At 40.9% G+C, this 13,794-nt stretch overlaps 2 protein-coding genes across 5 annotated transcripts in view; both read left to right on the top strand.

Moving 5' to 3' along the window:
* boka (BCL2 family apoptosis regulator BOK a) overlaps positions 1-4,269 on the top strand; it is a 22,031-nt gene extending 17,762 nt beyond the window's left edge. For all 3 annotated transcript variants that reach the window (XM_017304480.1, XM_017304481.1, XM_008407734.2), the window contains 2 exons: positions 40-203; positions 2,873-4,269. In XM_017304480.1, the coding sequence (XP_017159969.1) occupies positions 40-203; positions 2,873-2,998 (290 nt within the window). In that variant the 3' untranslated portion in view covers positions 2,999-4,269. The remainder of the gene's footprint in view (positions 1-39; positions 204-2,872) is intronic.
* An 813-nt stretch (positions 4,270-5,082) lies between these two features.
* Positions 5,083-13,794, top strand: part of atg4b (autophagy related 4B, cysteine peptidase) — a 10,881-nt gene continuing 2,169 nt past the window's right edge. Inside the window, exons 1-11 of one of the 2 annotated variants that reach the window (XM_008407732.2) lie at positions 5,083-5,189; positions 9,254-9,355; positions 9,452-9,523; positions 9,599-9,697; positions 10,214-10,315; positions 10,397-10,469; positions 11,502-11,581; positions 11,918-12,105; positions 13,024-13,102; positions 13,277-13,422; positions 13,558-13,614. In XM_008407732.2, coding sequence (XP_008405954.1) covers positions 5,180-5,189; positions 9,254-9,355; positions 9,452-9,523; positions 9,599-9,697; positions 10,214-10,315; positions 10,397-10,469; positions 11,502-11,581; positions 11,918-12,105; positions 13,024-13,102; positions 13,277-13,422; positions 13,558-13,614 — 1,008 coding nt within the window. In that variant the 5' untranslated portion in view covers positions 5,083-5,179. The remainder of the gene's footprint in view (positions 5,190-9,253; positions 9,356-9,451; positions 9,524-9,598; positions 9,698-10,213; positions 10,316-10,396; positions 10,470-11,501; positions 11,582-11,917; positions 12,106-13,023; positions 13,103-13,276; positions 13,423-13,557; positions 13,615-13,794) is intronic. The other variant, XR_533561.2, reaches the window with a different exon arrangement.

Here is a 13,794-nt window from a genome sequence, read left to right on the forward strand (position 1 = left end):
GTGTGTGTGTGTGTGTGTGTGTGTGTGTGTGTGACTCAGGAGTGACATGGGGGAAGGTGGTTTCCTTGTACACCGTGGCGGGATCCCTGGCAGTGGACTGTGTGCGCCATGGTCATCCAGCCATGGTTCACACCATCGTGGACTGCATGGGGGAGTTTGTCCGCAAGAGTCTGACCCCCTGGTTGAAGAAAAGAGGAGGCTGGGTAAGGAAAGCACTCATCCATTTTGAGAGATGCACCGATCACAATTTAGTAAAGCTTCAATCTGCCAACACTGATTTCTGGGTAAAAACAAAAAGCTGCTCTTTTTTTTAAAGAGCTGATTTTACCCAAATTCAAAATATTAAGTGGTTAATTATTTAATCCGTTCAGGCTTAACATCAGGAGCACTGACAGATTGTGTCTTCTTCATGATATGTATTAATTGGTGGGATTCAGTAGCAAGAAACTGAAAATCTTTTTTCATTAAAGTTGGCACTTTAGAAGCAGAAGAGGTAATAATCGAAGTAGAAATTTTAAAATCTTTTGGTTGTTCTCAGTTTGAGTAGTATCTGAGAAGATCATTTAAAATCAGTAGTGATTTTTATTTATTTCTTCTTTTTTTTTGGTTAAACAAATCCCGTGCATGGAGGCCACAACTTGCACCTTGCAGGACCTAAAGCTCGACACAATGTGTGGTTCATCACCAAAATATAACCGGGAATGTTGAAAGAAAATTCTTTTCTGAAGACTCGCGATCCCATACTTCATTATTGGGAGTGTACCCTGATGTAGGCTATATCCTGTAAATCTTTCTGTTCCTTTTTACTTTTTTTTGTGTACCAGATAACTTTGCACCAGTCTTCTGCTAACCATCTATGTACAGAACTGTTTGTCCTTTTGTGTCTTTCTTGGGAAAGAAGTGGTTTCTTTGCTGCTCTTTTGCTACAAGGCCATTCCATAAAAAGTCTACACCTCAAAGTGCATGCAGTTGCTCTCCCACCCACCTGTTGGCTAGTCTTGAGCAATTTCTATTTGATCTAATACTCTGATCTCCAGGATGTCCGGAACCACCAGCAGCTTTGTTTTGCTGGTTACATTCTGATTCAATGTTGCTTCCATCTGGATCCATTCACACCGATTCTGCCTCAAACCTCCTCTTCGCTCCGCTGCTTCTGGGTATTCTTGTTGATATGAGCTAACATCTGCAGCTGGTTGATCAAAACCTATGGATCTTTAAACTATGGCTGACCTTTACACAGACAAGGTTACAGAGGAAAAGAAAGACGTAAATATAAATCCTAGCTTTTGCATCGTATGTCTTGAATCGTGGGAAAGTGGATTCTCAGGAAGTTCCTTTTTTAGATAAACATAAGGCAGAGGGAATAGTCCCGTTCGTTTCAGTGCGTTTCAGGGTTCTAGCAACAGAGTTGGACACGGTGGACGAAGAGCGACTGACAACGTGCCTCTGTCTGCGTTTGCTGGAAAGGCGGCTGTTTGCTCAGAACCGCGGCTCGCATGCCTGCGGTGTTTTGAGGAGAAGTGGAGTGTGACAAAATGATGAGCAGCGTATTGTGCCTCTGACCTCACAAGCTCAAATGAGGGAGCGACCTGTTTTTGAGCAGAGCGCCAAACCAGACCCAGAAAGTTTTCCACAGAGAGGCGGGCAGGCAGCCTGTCGGGAACCCGAGAGGGGGATCTGAGGATGGAGACGTGTTTAGTGTCAGGGCTGATGCTGCTCCGTGCTGCCTGGGGTATGTCACTCTCTGTGAAGCTAGTTATGTAAGCTGCCTTGGAAGAGCAGTTGGAAGCATTTAAGTTTTTCCACATTTTGTCAAATAGCATAAGCGTCAAGGTGCTTAAGATTTTATGACCGACATTAGGAAGAGCATTACTGAAAATTCATTAAAAAAACAGAGAAAAGTGTGGATTATCTTTCTTTGTGCTGGTCTAACGCTGTTTTACAAAGTGGAGGTCGCCAGGGGGCGCTGTGGTGGCTTCAAGAAGTTGGAGGGAAGATGAGGGGGAAAAAAATGCAAAAATAATATAAAACCTGAATCCCATAATTTTTTTAATCATATTTTCATCGTGATTTTAGTTTTATTTTTCAATCTTTCTTTTTCATAAAATCAAATTTAAAACCATAGATCTAAATGCTATTTCTGACCCTCACTTTCTGATTGGCTGCCCGTCGAATTCATCAACCTGCTTTGTGTCTCAAGCTAGCGTAGCCAGCAAGAAATGAAAAAGTTTCTGACAAGACAAAGACCAAAGGAACCGTACATCAGCTCCATAATCATAAAAACCGTGGGAATAAATAAAAAATTTATGTCAATATAAAATATTACATATTTTCTTATAATAAAAAGAGGGGATTATGATGAAAAGCTGTATTTTCTGGTGGTAAAGTCATAGCAATATTATCTGATAATAAAAAATGTTGTCACAGAACTCATGGCCATCTAAAATCAGACAGCGTGAGGCAGCATTTATGCTAAGTGAATGTATTATTGAATAGTTTATTTAAAAAAATACAACTTGATCTTGTTTGCATTTCTTTTTAGCATTGCATGTAGTTATTGCAAGTTGGGTCAGAGGTTAATGCTCTTTGGGGGGGTGGAAGGACATGACATAGAAAAGCTTATCATGTTGTCTTGCATACAAATTTCCAGTAAACAAACTGAAGTTTATGGCTCCAATGTTGGGTGAATAGTTTTCCAAAGCCTTTTAACCAGTGAGACAATTTTGCTTCAAGTCAGTGTCCTGTTCGTTAAGCTACGTAAAGTTATAAATTATTTTCATCCTGACAGAGCTGGCAGATCTTCCTCGCTGTGAATCCGCCTCTGTCCACGTCTTCCTCCAAAACGTCTCTTAAGATCTCTGTCTCCCTACAGGCGGACATCACGAAGTGCGTGGTGAACACCGGCCCCGCCCTGCACTCCCACTGGTTGGTGTCTGCTGCCTTTGCGTTCGGACATTACCTGAAGGCCGTGGTGTTGTACCTTCTCAGAGAGAAGTGAAAGACTCCGCCAGCGCCACGAGGGCCTCCACCGTGTGGGACCAACGTTTACACTGTTTTGCACTGAGCCTCGGTCGACGGGCCGCTGATCTCCTGCCTATTTATTGTTCGTGCTGCTTGTGTTAGGGCACGCTTTTTAAACTGAGTTTACACAATCACACTTTGGGACTCTTTTTTATTTTTTACTTTTTTTTTTCTCTCAGGCTGCTGCACTGTATGTATTCCTGTATGGGTGACTTGCATGCCATCTTGTGGTAATTAGGGGTAAATGCTTCACATCAATGAATAACCAAGACGTATTCATGAGATTCTAAGTTGAACAAAGATTACCACATCTCATCGTGGTGGTATTCATAACACAAAAAGGCAATTCTGCTATTCAACAAGAGTGTGGAGAAAATTATTAGAGAAGTTAAAGTTCAAAACATTGAAATGATTTGAGGGAAAGCAGTTCAAAAATGTATTTTGCCATGAAGCACAAAAGTAAACTAAAGAGTGCCTTGCAAAAGTATTCAAACCCGTTAAGAGTCACATTTTTTTTATGTCACAACCACGCAGTGTAACCTATTTTACTTAAAATTTTAGGGGATGGACCAAAACCAGATATTGTTTGTGTTTTAAATAGCTAACTTTATTCTTGACCGCTGTTTTCCTTAATACTTGTTCACTAATGCTCTCTATCAGAGGCCTTCAGCTGAGTTTATACCCAGATTAAATTACACACAAAGGCGGACTCTATTTGCTAATTAGGTGAAATTTGAAGGCGGCTGATTGAATTTGAAAAGTGGGTGGAAAACAAATGCAAATTTCTTTTTGTTAATAAAGCATGTGTAAATTTCCTCCCATTTCAAAAACATGAACAACGTTTAGTTTGTCCATCATTTATAATCCCAGTAAAATACCGTAAGGTTTGCAGATGTTAAAAATTCCAAGGAGGTTAAATACTTTTGCAATGCTCTGATTCACATGGGAATTGTTTTATATATATATTGTTTTATATATATATCAAAGAACAAAAAAATTATTTAAGAAACAAAGATGAGTTCCTAGTGAGGTGAACAAGTATTAAGAGAAAGTGTCCCTCCATCTCTATGGTTACCACTATTGTTGCTGCACTGTAAAAGGAGCTGTTAAGCGATGATATTGATGCAGTTTGTAGATAGATTTTATTCCATGAATAACGTCACTGCTGTGTGTGGCATTAAGCAACCTATTAAATAAATGTTTGTCAGAACTGTAAATAGTAATAAATGGTATAAAATTGGTTTTTCATTTGTTGCAAATGACTTTTTTCTTTGCAATTTAATGTAGAAATGAGGATGTTTTACATTTTTCTTACTCTTCACTATGCAAAGATAATTGCAATATTGTATTAATACTTATTTTATAATGTTTACTCCACACAGCTATTTTCCTCTGATCACTTTGCTCTATTATAAAGATGCAAACACCACCTTACCTTGGTTGTTATTCCCTTAAGGCCCTTCCTTACGAATCTCACCTTGGAGATTTTCTGCATTGAGTTTGCAGGTTCTGCTCCCTGCACATGCATGGGTTTCCTCCCACAGACCAAAAATATGAACCTTATGTCAATTTGTCTCTAAATTTCTCTTAAGGATGAGTGTGAGTGCTTTAAAGCTATATAGTAAAAAAAAACATTATGAGGCGTTTGTTGTTCCAAAAACAAATGTTTTCACAATTTAATCATGATTCATTGGGTTTTAGGCCAACAGACATCTAGTCCTAATTCCCTACAACTCAAAATTCCATTTAAATATTCTTTTCTAATCATGTAAATCATTGTTATAGAAAACAACCAATAAAATAACTTTTTTTGTTTACGAAAAAGTCTTCATATCTTAGTAGCTTGACTCCCACAAAGTGGGCTACAGTTACAACAACATTCAGATGACAGATGAGTAACTCCTGCGTTACTTCATACTTGCGTCCGTGACTGAACTTACACATACAAGCCGTTAGAGGGCGTTCGCCCACTTTTTTTTTTACCCTAAACGCCCCTTTGTGTTCTGCAGAGAACGCTGATTTGCCCTTGACGGTTTTTATTGGATGCTCAGGGAAGTGTCCCGCCTCTTTTGGAATTCCGCAGTGGTACTATCCTCTCATTGGTCCAGCAGGTCTGAGTGCAGAGAACAACAAACAAGATAGGGTGAAGACTGTCGGGATGGATGCAGGTAGGCAATATTTTATAGAAAATTAGTGTTATTTTTCTTTCACTAACAGCCCGTATTAGCAGTAGAAGTACTCTCGATATTATCATCACATACATGGATATATTTCTCTTTTTGCCATGTCATTACTGGGAAAGATAGCCGAGCTGTAATGCTTTGTAGCCTCGGTGACGTTAGCCAGCTAAAGTGATGACTAAAGCTAACTCACGTTAGCCTACTATCACTGGTAAATTAGCTGTAAATCTTCGCGTTGACAGCTTGCTGCGTCGCTTTATAAACTCAAGTCACGACGCCTTGTTGTCAGCTGTAGCAATGTCATGTGTTGCAGTAAAGTTTCCTTCTTAATAAGTTGCTCTACTTTCTTTTGTTTGGCCGCTTACGTAGACACCGTGTTACGCCCAAGGCGAGCATCTCAGTTGATGCGCCAACATCTCAGCAGGTATTTTGTTACAATTAGCAGGAAAAATGCTAAAGGCTAGTCTGACTCCTAGTTTCATTTCCTCCACTTGTGACTGCTAATAGCCTCGAATCTCCCACCAATAGAGTTGCTTTTCCTCCATATTGCCGCCTTCACCAACAAAAGCCTTCAAAACTTTATGGGAGTTCAGTTCCAAGTCAACAGCTACGATTTATTTCTAACGGACTATGCTACCAAATTTAGGCTCATCTTTAAAGATGCTGTTCAGTGATGGCTGGTTTGTACTCATTAATGTACACTGACATTAAAAAATGCGGATGAGTTATGGGTTTCCTCTGTGGTTTCATGAAATACATAGATTTTTTTCCCCCATCCTGCTGAAGAATCCAGCCAATTCAGCTTTGTTTTCACGTTGATGACATCACGAAAGGCAACAGTAAGCTTTGTGGCAGATAGTTTATAAGATAGATTTTAAAGCATTAAGGTTGCCTTTGAATCACTCCTTACATGTTTAAGTCAGAGTTTGCCCCATCTTAGAGGTCATCGGGGGATGGATAAAGGTGAAGCAGTTGTGGCAATAATAATGATCATCTTCTGAACTTTATTAGGCATAAATCTATTTGATTTCCTGTTTCATTCAGTTGGTTTCTGTATTCAAGAGCCTGATTCTGCTTGAAATGACCTGATTCACAATATATAATATAGTATAATACCCTGGTGTAGGTAGTACTGCATGGTGGACATGACTTTGCTGACTTATAACGAGACTGTCGGCATGGAGATCACTTTCCTAACGGTATCTGGGAAATATTCGTTAAATTTCTTCAAAATCCATCACACAACTTAGATTTTTATCTTCTAAATTAACTAGGAGCCCCTGGATTGGCAGACTGGGGTGGTGGTCCCCCTGTTCAAAAAGGGGGACCAGGGGGTGTGCTCCAATTACGGGGGGGTCACACTCTTAAGCCTCCCTGGTAAGGTCTATTCAGGGGTCCTGGAGAGGAGGGTCCGCCGGATAGTTGAATCTCGGATTCAGGAAGAGCAGTGTGGTTTTTGTCCTGGTCGTGGAACACTGGACCCTCAGCAGGGTCCTGGAAGGTGCATGGGAGTTCGTCCAACCAGTCTACATGTGTTTGGTGGACTTGGAGAAGGCGTTCAATCATGTCCCTCGGGGGGCCCTGTGGGGGGTTCTCCGGGAGTATGGGGTACCGGGCCCTTTGATACGGGCTGTCAGGTCCCTGTATGACCGGTGTCAGAGTCTGGTCCGCATTGCCGGCAGTAAGTTGGGCTCGTTTCCAGTGAGAGTTGGACTCCGCCAAGGCTGCCCTTTGTCACCGATTCTGTTCATTACTTTTATGGACAGAATTTCTAGACGCAGCCGAAGTGTTGAGAGTATCCGTTTTGGTGGCTTTAGGATCGCATCTCTGCTTTTTGCGGATGATGTGGTCCTGTTGGCGTCATCAGATCGTGATCTGCAGCTCTCGCTGGAGCGGTTCGCAGCCGAGTGTGAAGCAGCCGGGCTGAGGCTCAGTGCCTCCAAATCYGAGGCCATGGTCTTGAGCCGGAAAAGGGTAGAGTGCCTTCTCCGGGTCAGGGGGGGTCATCCTGCCTCAAGTGGAGGAGTTTAAGTGTCTGGGGATCTTGTTCACAAATGAGGGAAGAAGGGAGTGGGAGATCGACGGGCGGATTGGGGCAGCGTCTGCCTTGAAGCGGACGCTGTACCGGTCCGTCATGGTGAAGAGAGAGCTGAGTCAAAAAGCAAAGCTCTCGGATTTACCGGTCGATCTACATTCCCACCCTCATCTATGGTCATGAGCTTTGGCTCATGATCGAAAGAACGAGATCCCGGATACAAGCGGCCGAAATGGGTTTCCTCCGCAGGGTGGCTGGGCTCTCCCTTAGAGATACGGTGAGAAGMTCGCTCATCCGGGAGGGACTCAAAGTAGAGCCGCTGCTCCTCCACGTCGAGAGGAGCCAGTTGAGGTGGCTCGGGCATCTGGTCAGGATGCCTCCTGGACGCCTCCCTGGTGAGGTGTACCGGGCACGTCCCACCGGGAGGAGGCCTCGGGGAAGACCCAGGACACGCTGGAGGGACTATGTCTCTCGGTTGGCCTGGGAACGCCTTGGGGTTCCCCTGGAGGAGCTGGAAGAAGTGGCTGGGGAGAGGGAAGTCTGGGCCTCCCTTCTGAAGCTGCTGCCCCCGCGACCCGACCCCGGATAACTGGCAGAAAATGGATGGAACTAGGAGTGCACCAATCCATTTCTGTCCACTTCCGATACGGATATCTGATGATTAGTATTAGCCTGATACCGTTCTGATACAGAAAAGCAGCTGAAATGATAAAAAAAAAAAAAAATTTAAACACAGACATAAATGTACTGATTGATAAATGTGCTTGATAACTCTTATCCAGTACATTACACCAATAGCTTCACAGGTTTGGTCAAACATGTAAAAACAACTTTAATTTGTTCAGTCGGTGCGATGAGTAGAACAACCAATGAAACTGAAAATAACAAGAACAATAGTTTGACTACCTTGGTCAAATGTGTAAAAATAAACCGCAACAAAACCTTTTTTCAAATGGTTCAGAAAATGTAATGAGGAATTCTAAATATAATGTAAAATAAATACTATAGCATGACGTCAGTCAGAGCATGAAACAAAGAGTGAGACTGAGTAGATTGCCCTCATAGATTGTCAGTGATAGCCGATCTGTAATTTCTTTCAGTATCAGCAGTGATACAGATATTAATATTGGATTGGTGTATCTCTAAAATCGAAGGAAGAATTGGATTAAAATATTCAAATAAAAGTGAAAAAAAAAAATACACAGGAACATTAAAACCCATCAGATCATTTGCCTTATTTGATGTCACAGGAGTCATGTGTTGATGGACTCCTGTGGCATTTGAGAGGTCAGGATTGATGTTGTTTAAATAATAACTTACAAGACACCAAAATGAAGAGAAAAAAAAAGAAATTTTACATGTTTAATGGATGACGAAAACCAAACCCAGTTTGACTTTAAAGAAACCTCCAGTTGGTAACTTTAATACCTACCAACTCAAAGTCAACTTTGACCTTTTGGCCCGCTCCAGGTTGTGATAAGTCTGCAAACACAGATAAAGATAGACATGTCCACTAAGTCAGATATGCTTCAACTTGTATGTTATTTTTATCTGTTGTTGATTGCTTTTGATCTTCAAGCTAATTTTAAATGTACTATCCATATTTGTTGTCGTTATTATTAATGGAAACATGAATTATGAAGCCTTAGTGATGAATTTGCTCTCTCAGTTGAATCAGCGAAGTGGAGCTAAATCAATAAACAGAATCGTGTTTGACTTAAACTCTGACATATTTTCAGTTTGAAATTAATTGTGAGAGTCTGAAAGTGGACTACATTCTGGTTTGTTGCTGCATATTTAATGTAAGCCGTATTAATTCAATGATGTAGATGTTTTTTTTTTAACTTAAAGCTTACTGTGTAAAAATAAACATCCTGGAAGTTACCGGGGTTCTGATCAGGCAAGCTAATGGACACACCATTTAACTTCCTGCCTCATATCGTCCAGCAGCCTAATGCACAGCGCATTAACAGTTTCATTATAACCGTCTTCTTCTTGTTTGCTTGTTTGTTTGTAGCTACATTGACATACGACACACTTCGCTTTGGAGAGTTTGAAGATTTTCCTGAGACCTCAGAGCCCGTGTGGATCTTGGGGAAAGAATACAATGCGCTTACAGGTAGAACCTTGTCCTCGGTCTGCTCTCCCTATCATTTTTCTGTCACTAAAATCAGACCAGCAAGTATGTATTTTTATTTTTTTTTTTCAAATGTAGAGAAAGACGAGATTCTGTCCGACGTCACGTCGCGGCTGTGGTTCACGTACAGAAAAAACTTCCCGCCCATCGGTGAGTTGGCTGCCTGTTGAACTCCATCTCCTCTGTTATGCTTCTACTGACCACTAGAGGCCGATTGTGTTCCAGGAGGCACCGGACCAACGTCGGACACGGGATGGGGATGCATGTTACGGTGCGGCCAGATGATTCTCGGAGAGGCCTTGATGTGCAGACACTTGGGCAGAGGTGAGGCACAATTGTCACGCAGCAAGTAGGAAGCAGAGTTTATTGTTGCGTAGGGATGCACCGATCCATATCCAATACCGATATCTGATGTTCAGTATCAGCCAAAACCGATAAATCACAGAAGAATAGTGCTGACTTGACTTTAAATGTTTTTTCTTTTTTTTTGGAAAACATAAAATGTGCTAAGTTACAAATTCATTTGATAACTCTGCACCAGTACAGCACTTTTAAATGCACCAATAGCTTCACAAGCTTGGTCAAACATGTAAAAACAACTTTAATTTGTTCAGTCTGTGCAATTATGAGCATAAAAGCCAATGTAAAATATTAAACTGAACAACAAAAACATCCGGTTGACTCTTAATCAAATGTCTAAAAAATAAACTGCAATGAACCGTCTTTCAGATGATTCACTAAGTTCAAATATAACGTAAAATAAATAATAAAACTGATAAGACTGTACCAAGCAGAGCTTGCTGGGGGGGCAGACATGATAAGTGGTGTTTTTGTTTTCAGACTGGAGATGGGCCAGAGAGCAGAAACAAAGAGAAGAGTACATCAGTATTCTCAACGCCTTCATCGACAAAAAAGACAGCTATTATTCCATCCATCAAATCGGTGAGTAGCGATCGTCGGACGCCTCCGACCAGATCGGGAATGCGCTCATCAAATCGTTTTCCTTGTTCCTGAATGCTGCAGCCCAGATGGGCGTTGGAGAGGGGAAGCCCATTGGACAGTGGTATGGACCTAACACGGTGGCCCAGGTTCTGAAGTGAGTACTGGTACCTGTCTTTATCAGGGGTCCTTAAAAGGTTTTAGATTTATATCTCTGAAATTAAGTCCTTAAAGTGTCTTAAATTCATTATAAAAACAAAATATTAGTTAACCTTCCATATGTCAATCACAGGTCTTAAATTTTGTCTTTTTAATCTAATATATTTTGTCTTTTTTTTTTCTCGTGTGGCTTTTCTAAAGCAAAAGTTTGAATCATGCACAGATATCTTCACTGTGTTCTATGTAAGCCTGTCGCAATAAGGAATCGCATGAAAATGAACCCCATAATTCCCATTCTGATGGTTAATACTTTTTGAGGTGCAATTTTGTTTACAAAGACTTTATAATCTGTTTTGTGTGGTTTTTATTTCTTTTTTTATTTCTTTTTGATTGTTGTATTTTACTAAAGATATTTTAAATGTCTTCCAGTTCAAGTGTGCAGAGTTCTGTAAAAATTGACTTTTTAGTTGTTGAAAGGGTGAACTTGCATTAATATGCCAATATTATTACTTTAAAATAATTTCAAGACAAGATTATTGTTTCTGACAGTAATTTCTGGAACCGTTTATCAGCCAGTAAAATTTGTTTTGTAGTAGTGACTAACTAGCCGCTAATATACCCCTGCTAGCTAGCTAGCTAGCTAGCTTGTTTTTTGTATTTCCGTCATGGGTAGATGTAATTTTATTTCTGGTTGCCTGGACAATGTTCGACTTCGCTACTTTGTATGGGTTCTCTTGCCAACCCATATGAAGTAACAAATCTTAAAAGGAGATAAAGGAACTATAATCTCTTCAATTTAGGTAAGAATGTGACACCATCTCTTAGTCAGTCGCACAAAGAGTACCATAAGAATATGCAGTTTTCACTTCATTCTTCCAGGATGTCATATGTCTGTCTATTTTATTCCCAAGAAGAAAGCACAAAAAGCCACAGAATGACATAACAGCATTGTTAAAAGGAGCTCAAAGTTTCTGTTCCGTTTGGAAACACTTGTGTATAGAAACTATAATTTGTGGGTTTTTTCTTTCAGGAAGCTGGCTGTGTTTGATACGTGGAGCAGATTAGTTGTACACGTGGCGATGGACAACACTGTGATCATCGAGGAGATCAGTGAGTGCAGCTGTGTGTGCGTGTGTGTTGCAGCTCAGTGTTTCATCAGCGGAGGCTCTTTAAATAGCACTCCAGTTTAAATACGGTGGACTTTGCTTAGATTGTTTACACAGAACGGCAGCTAGTTTGGGATGTATTTAATGGAGATTAAAACTTTTAAATGCAATGAAAATGATGTATTGGCACCAAATCTCACTTTGTCGCTCATGTCATACTCAGCAATTTATTTATTTTTTCTTTTCTTTTCTGCGTAAAGCCTAATTCTGAGTTGGGAATGCAGTAGAGTGAGCACGTAATTTGAGAAATTCTGTGTTTTTCCTGTCATCTTCCCTGCAGAGCGTCTTTGCATGCCGTGGCTGGACCTAGCAGGTGAAGCGGCAGGAGAGGGGGAGGTGAACGGCTGCCTGGAGGGAGCGTGCGCCCTGGCTGAGGAGGAGACGGCCCTGTGGAGGCCGCTGGTCCTGCTCATCCCTCTCAGGCTGGGCCTGAGTGACATCAATGAGGCCTACATCGAAACGCTCAAGGTTAGAAACTCCCACAGCCAGGAGTTGTACTCCCCGTTATATTACAGGTGTTGCAGGAAAAATAAAATGCAGGTGATTTTTGAAATAAGCTCTGAAATTTGTATTTAATTTTTTACTTACTTTTGTTTTCAGATTTATTGTTTATTTTAATTAAAGCTGCATTATGCAACTCTTTTTACATATTTGTAGAAACTGTCTCCATTTTGTAGTGGTATTGTATAAGAGATAAACTGAAAAGATCACGCTCCTTCACCTTCTCCCAATGCCAACTAGAAAAAAACCAATCAGAGCTACGGAGTGGGTCTTAGTGTTGTCAATCACTCTCGCATGCGCCTGCTTATCCCCCTGACAGCAGAGCATATCATGAATGCTAAGGCTCTTTAGTGTGGTCACAGATGACGGTAGATAAACGGTGAGTTGTTTCCCCATTTGCACATTGAACAGAAAGTACATGAGGTTGATTGGCAGCACTAAGACCCTCCTACTCATTCTGATTGTTCTTTTTCGGATGCACTTCTTCAGATGCCAGTAGCAGCTCAGGGAGGAGGTAGAGATCAATCTTTAAACAGATTATCTGTCTCATAACATACTGTCACAACATGACAGTTTTAACAAATATGTAAAAAAAAAACACATTTTAAATAAAATATATAGTGCAGCTTTAAGAATGCCTTATCTTCCACAAAATTTAGCTTATAGTTTCAAACACAAACAGCTTTATAATAAACTGCCAGACTGAAAGGTTTCTGCCCTAAAAAGTATTCACATAGCTGAAATATATTTTAGTAGCTAGTAAATGAGTGAAACTCTTTCAGGTTTTTGAATTCCAGTCTCCTTAAAAACTGCAATGCAAAATTTAACACTGAGGTAAATTCATTTATAGTCGGGGTGAGACCAACCCTGTTGTCTTCTTCACAGCAATGCTTCATGCTGCCTCAGTCGCTGGGTGTTATTGGGGGGAAACCCAACAGTGCCCATTACTTCATTGGTTATGTCGGTATGTCTGATCTCATGTTTGTACAATAAACTCTCTCAGCTGTAATAATCACAATAATAAAAAGCAGATCGTACTCATCACATTTCTTTTCTTTTTTTGTTTGATTTTTTTCTTCTTTTCCAAACTGTTTCTTAAGAGGCCATTTTGGTTGTGAACTTGTCCCTTTGTCTCCAGGGGAGGAGCTCATCTATTTGGACCCACACACCACGCAGCCTGCCGTGGAGCCGTGCGAAGACGGCCAGGTCCCCGATGACACGTACCACTGTCAGCACCCGCCCTGCCGCATGCACATCTGTGAGCTGGACCCATCCATCGCAGCGGTAAGACCGCAGGAGGAGCGTTAGCATCTTGAGCCATGATGATGCTAACAACCGCAGGGGGAGTGTTAGCATCTTCAGCCATGAGGAGACTCTCCATGTGGAGTGGAACTCACAATTTTTCCTATTTTTTTTTAGGGTTTCTTCTGCAAAACGGAGGATGATTTTGACGACTGGTGTATGCGCATACGCAGGGTACGTCTCATTCCTCTGTTTTTATAAAGCAAGATTTTGGGGTTTATTTTCTCAAACTTACTGTAGAAAAAAATGACCTTTATTGAAATTACTTACTTGCTGAAAAGCTACTCTACTCAAAGTGTTAAATATTACAACTACAAATATAACCATAAACCATATGAAATTTACCAAAAAAAA

This window comes from Poecilia reticulata, linkage group LG4, assembly GCF_000633615.1.
Source record: "Poecilia reticulata strain Guanapo linkage group LG4, Guppy_female_1.0+MT, whole genome shotgun sequence".
Taxonomy (NCBI): Eukaryota; Metazoa; Chordata; class Actinopteri; order Cyprinodontiformes; family Poeciliidae; genus Poecilia; species Poecilia reticulata.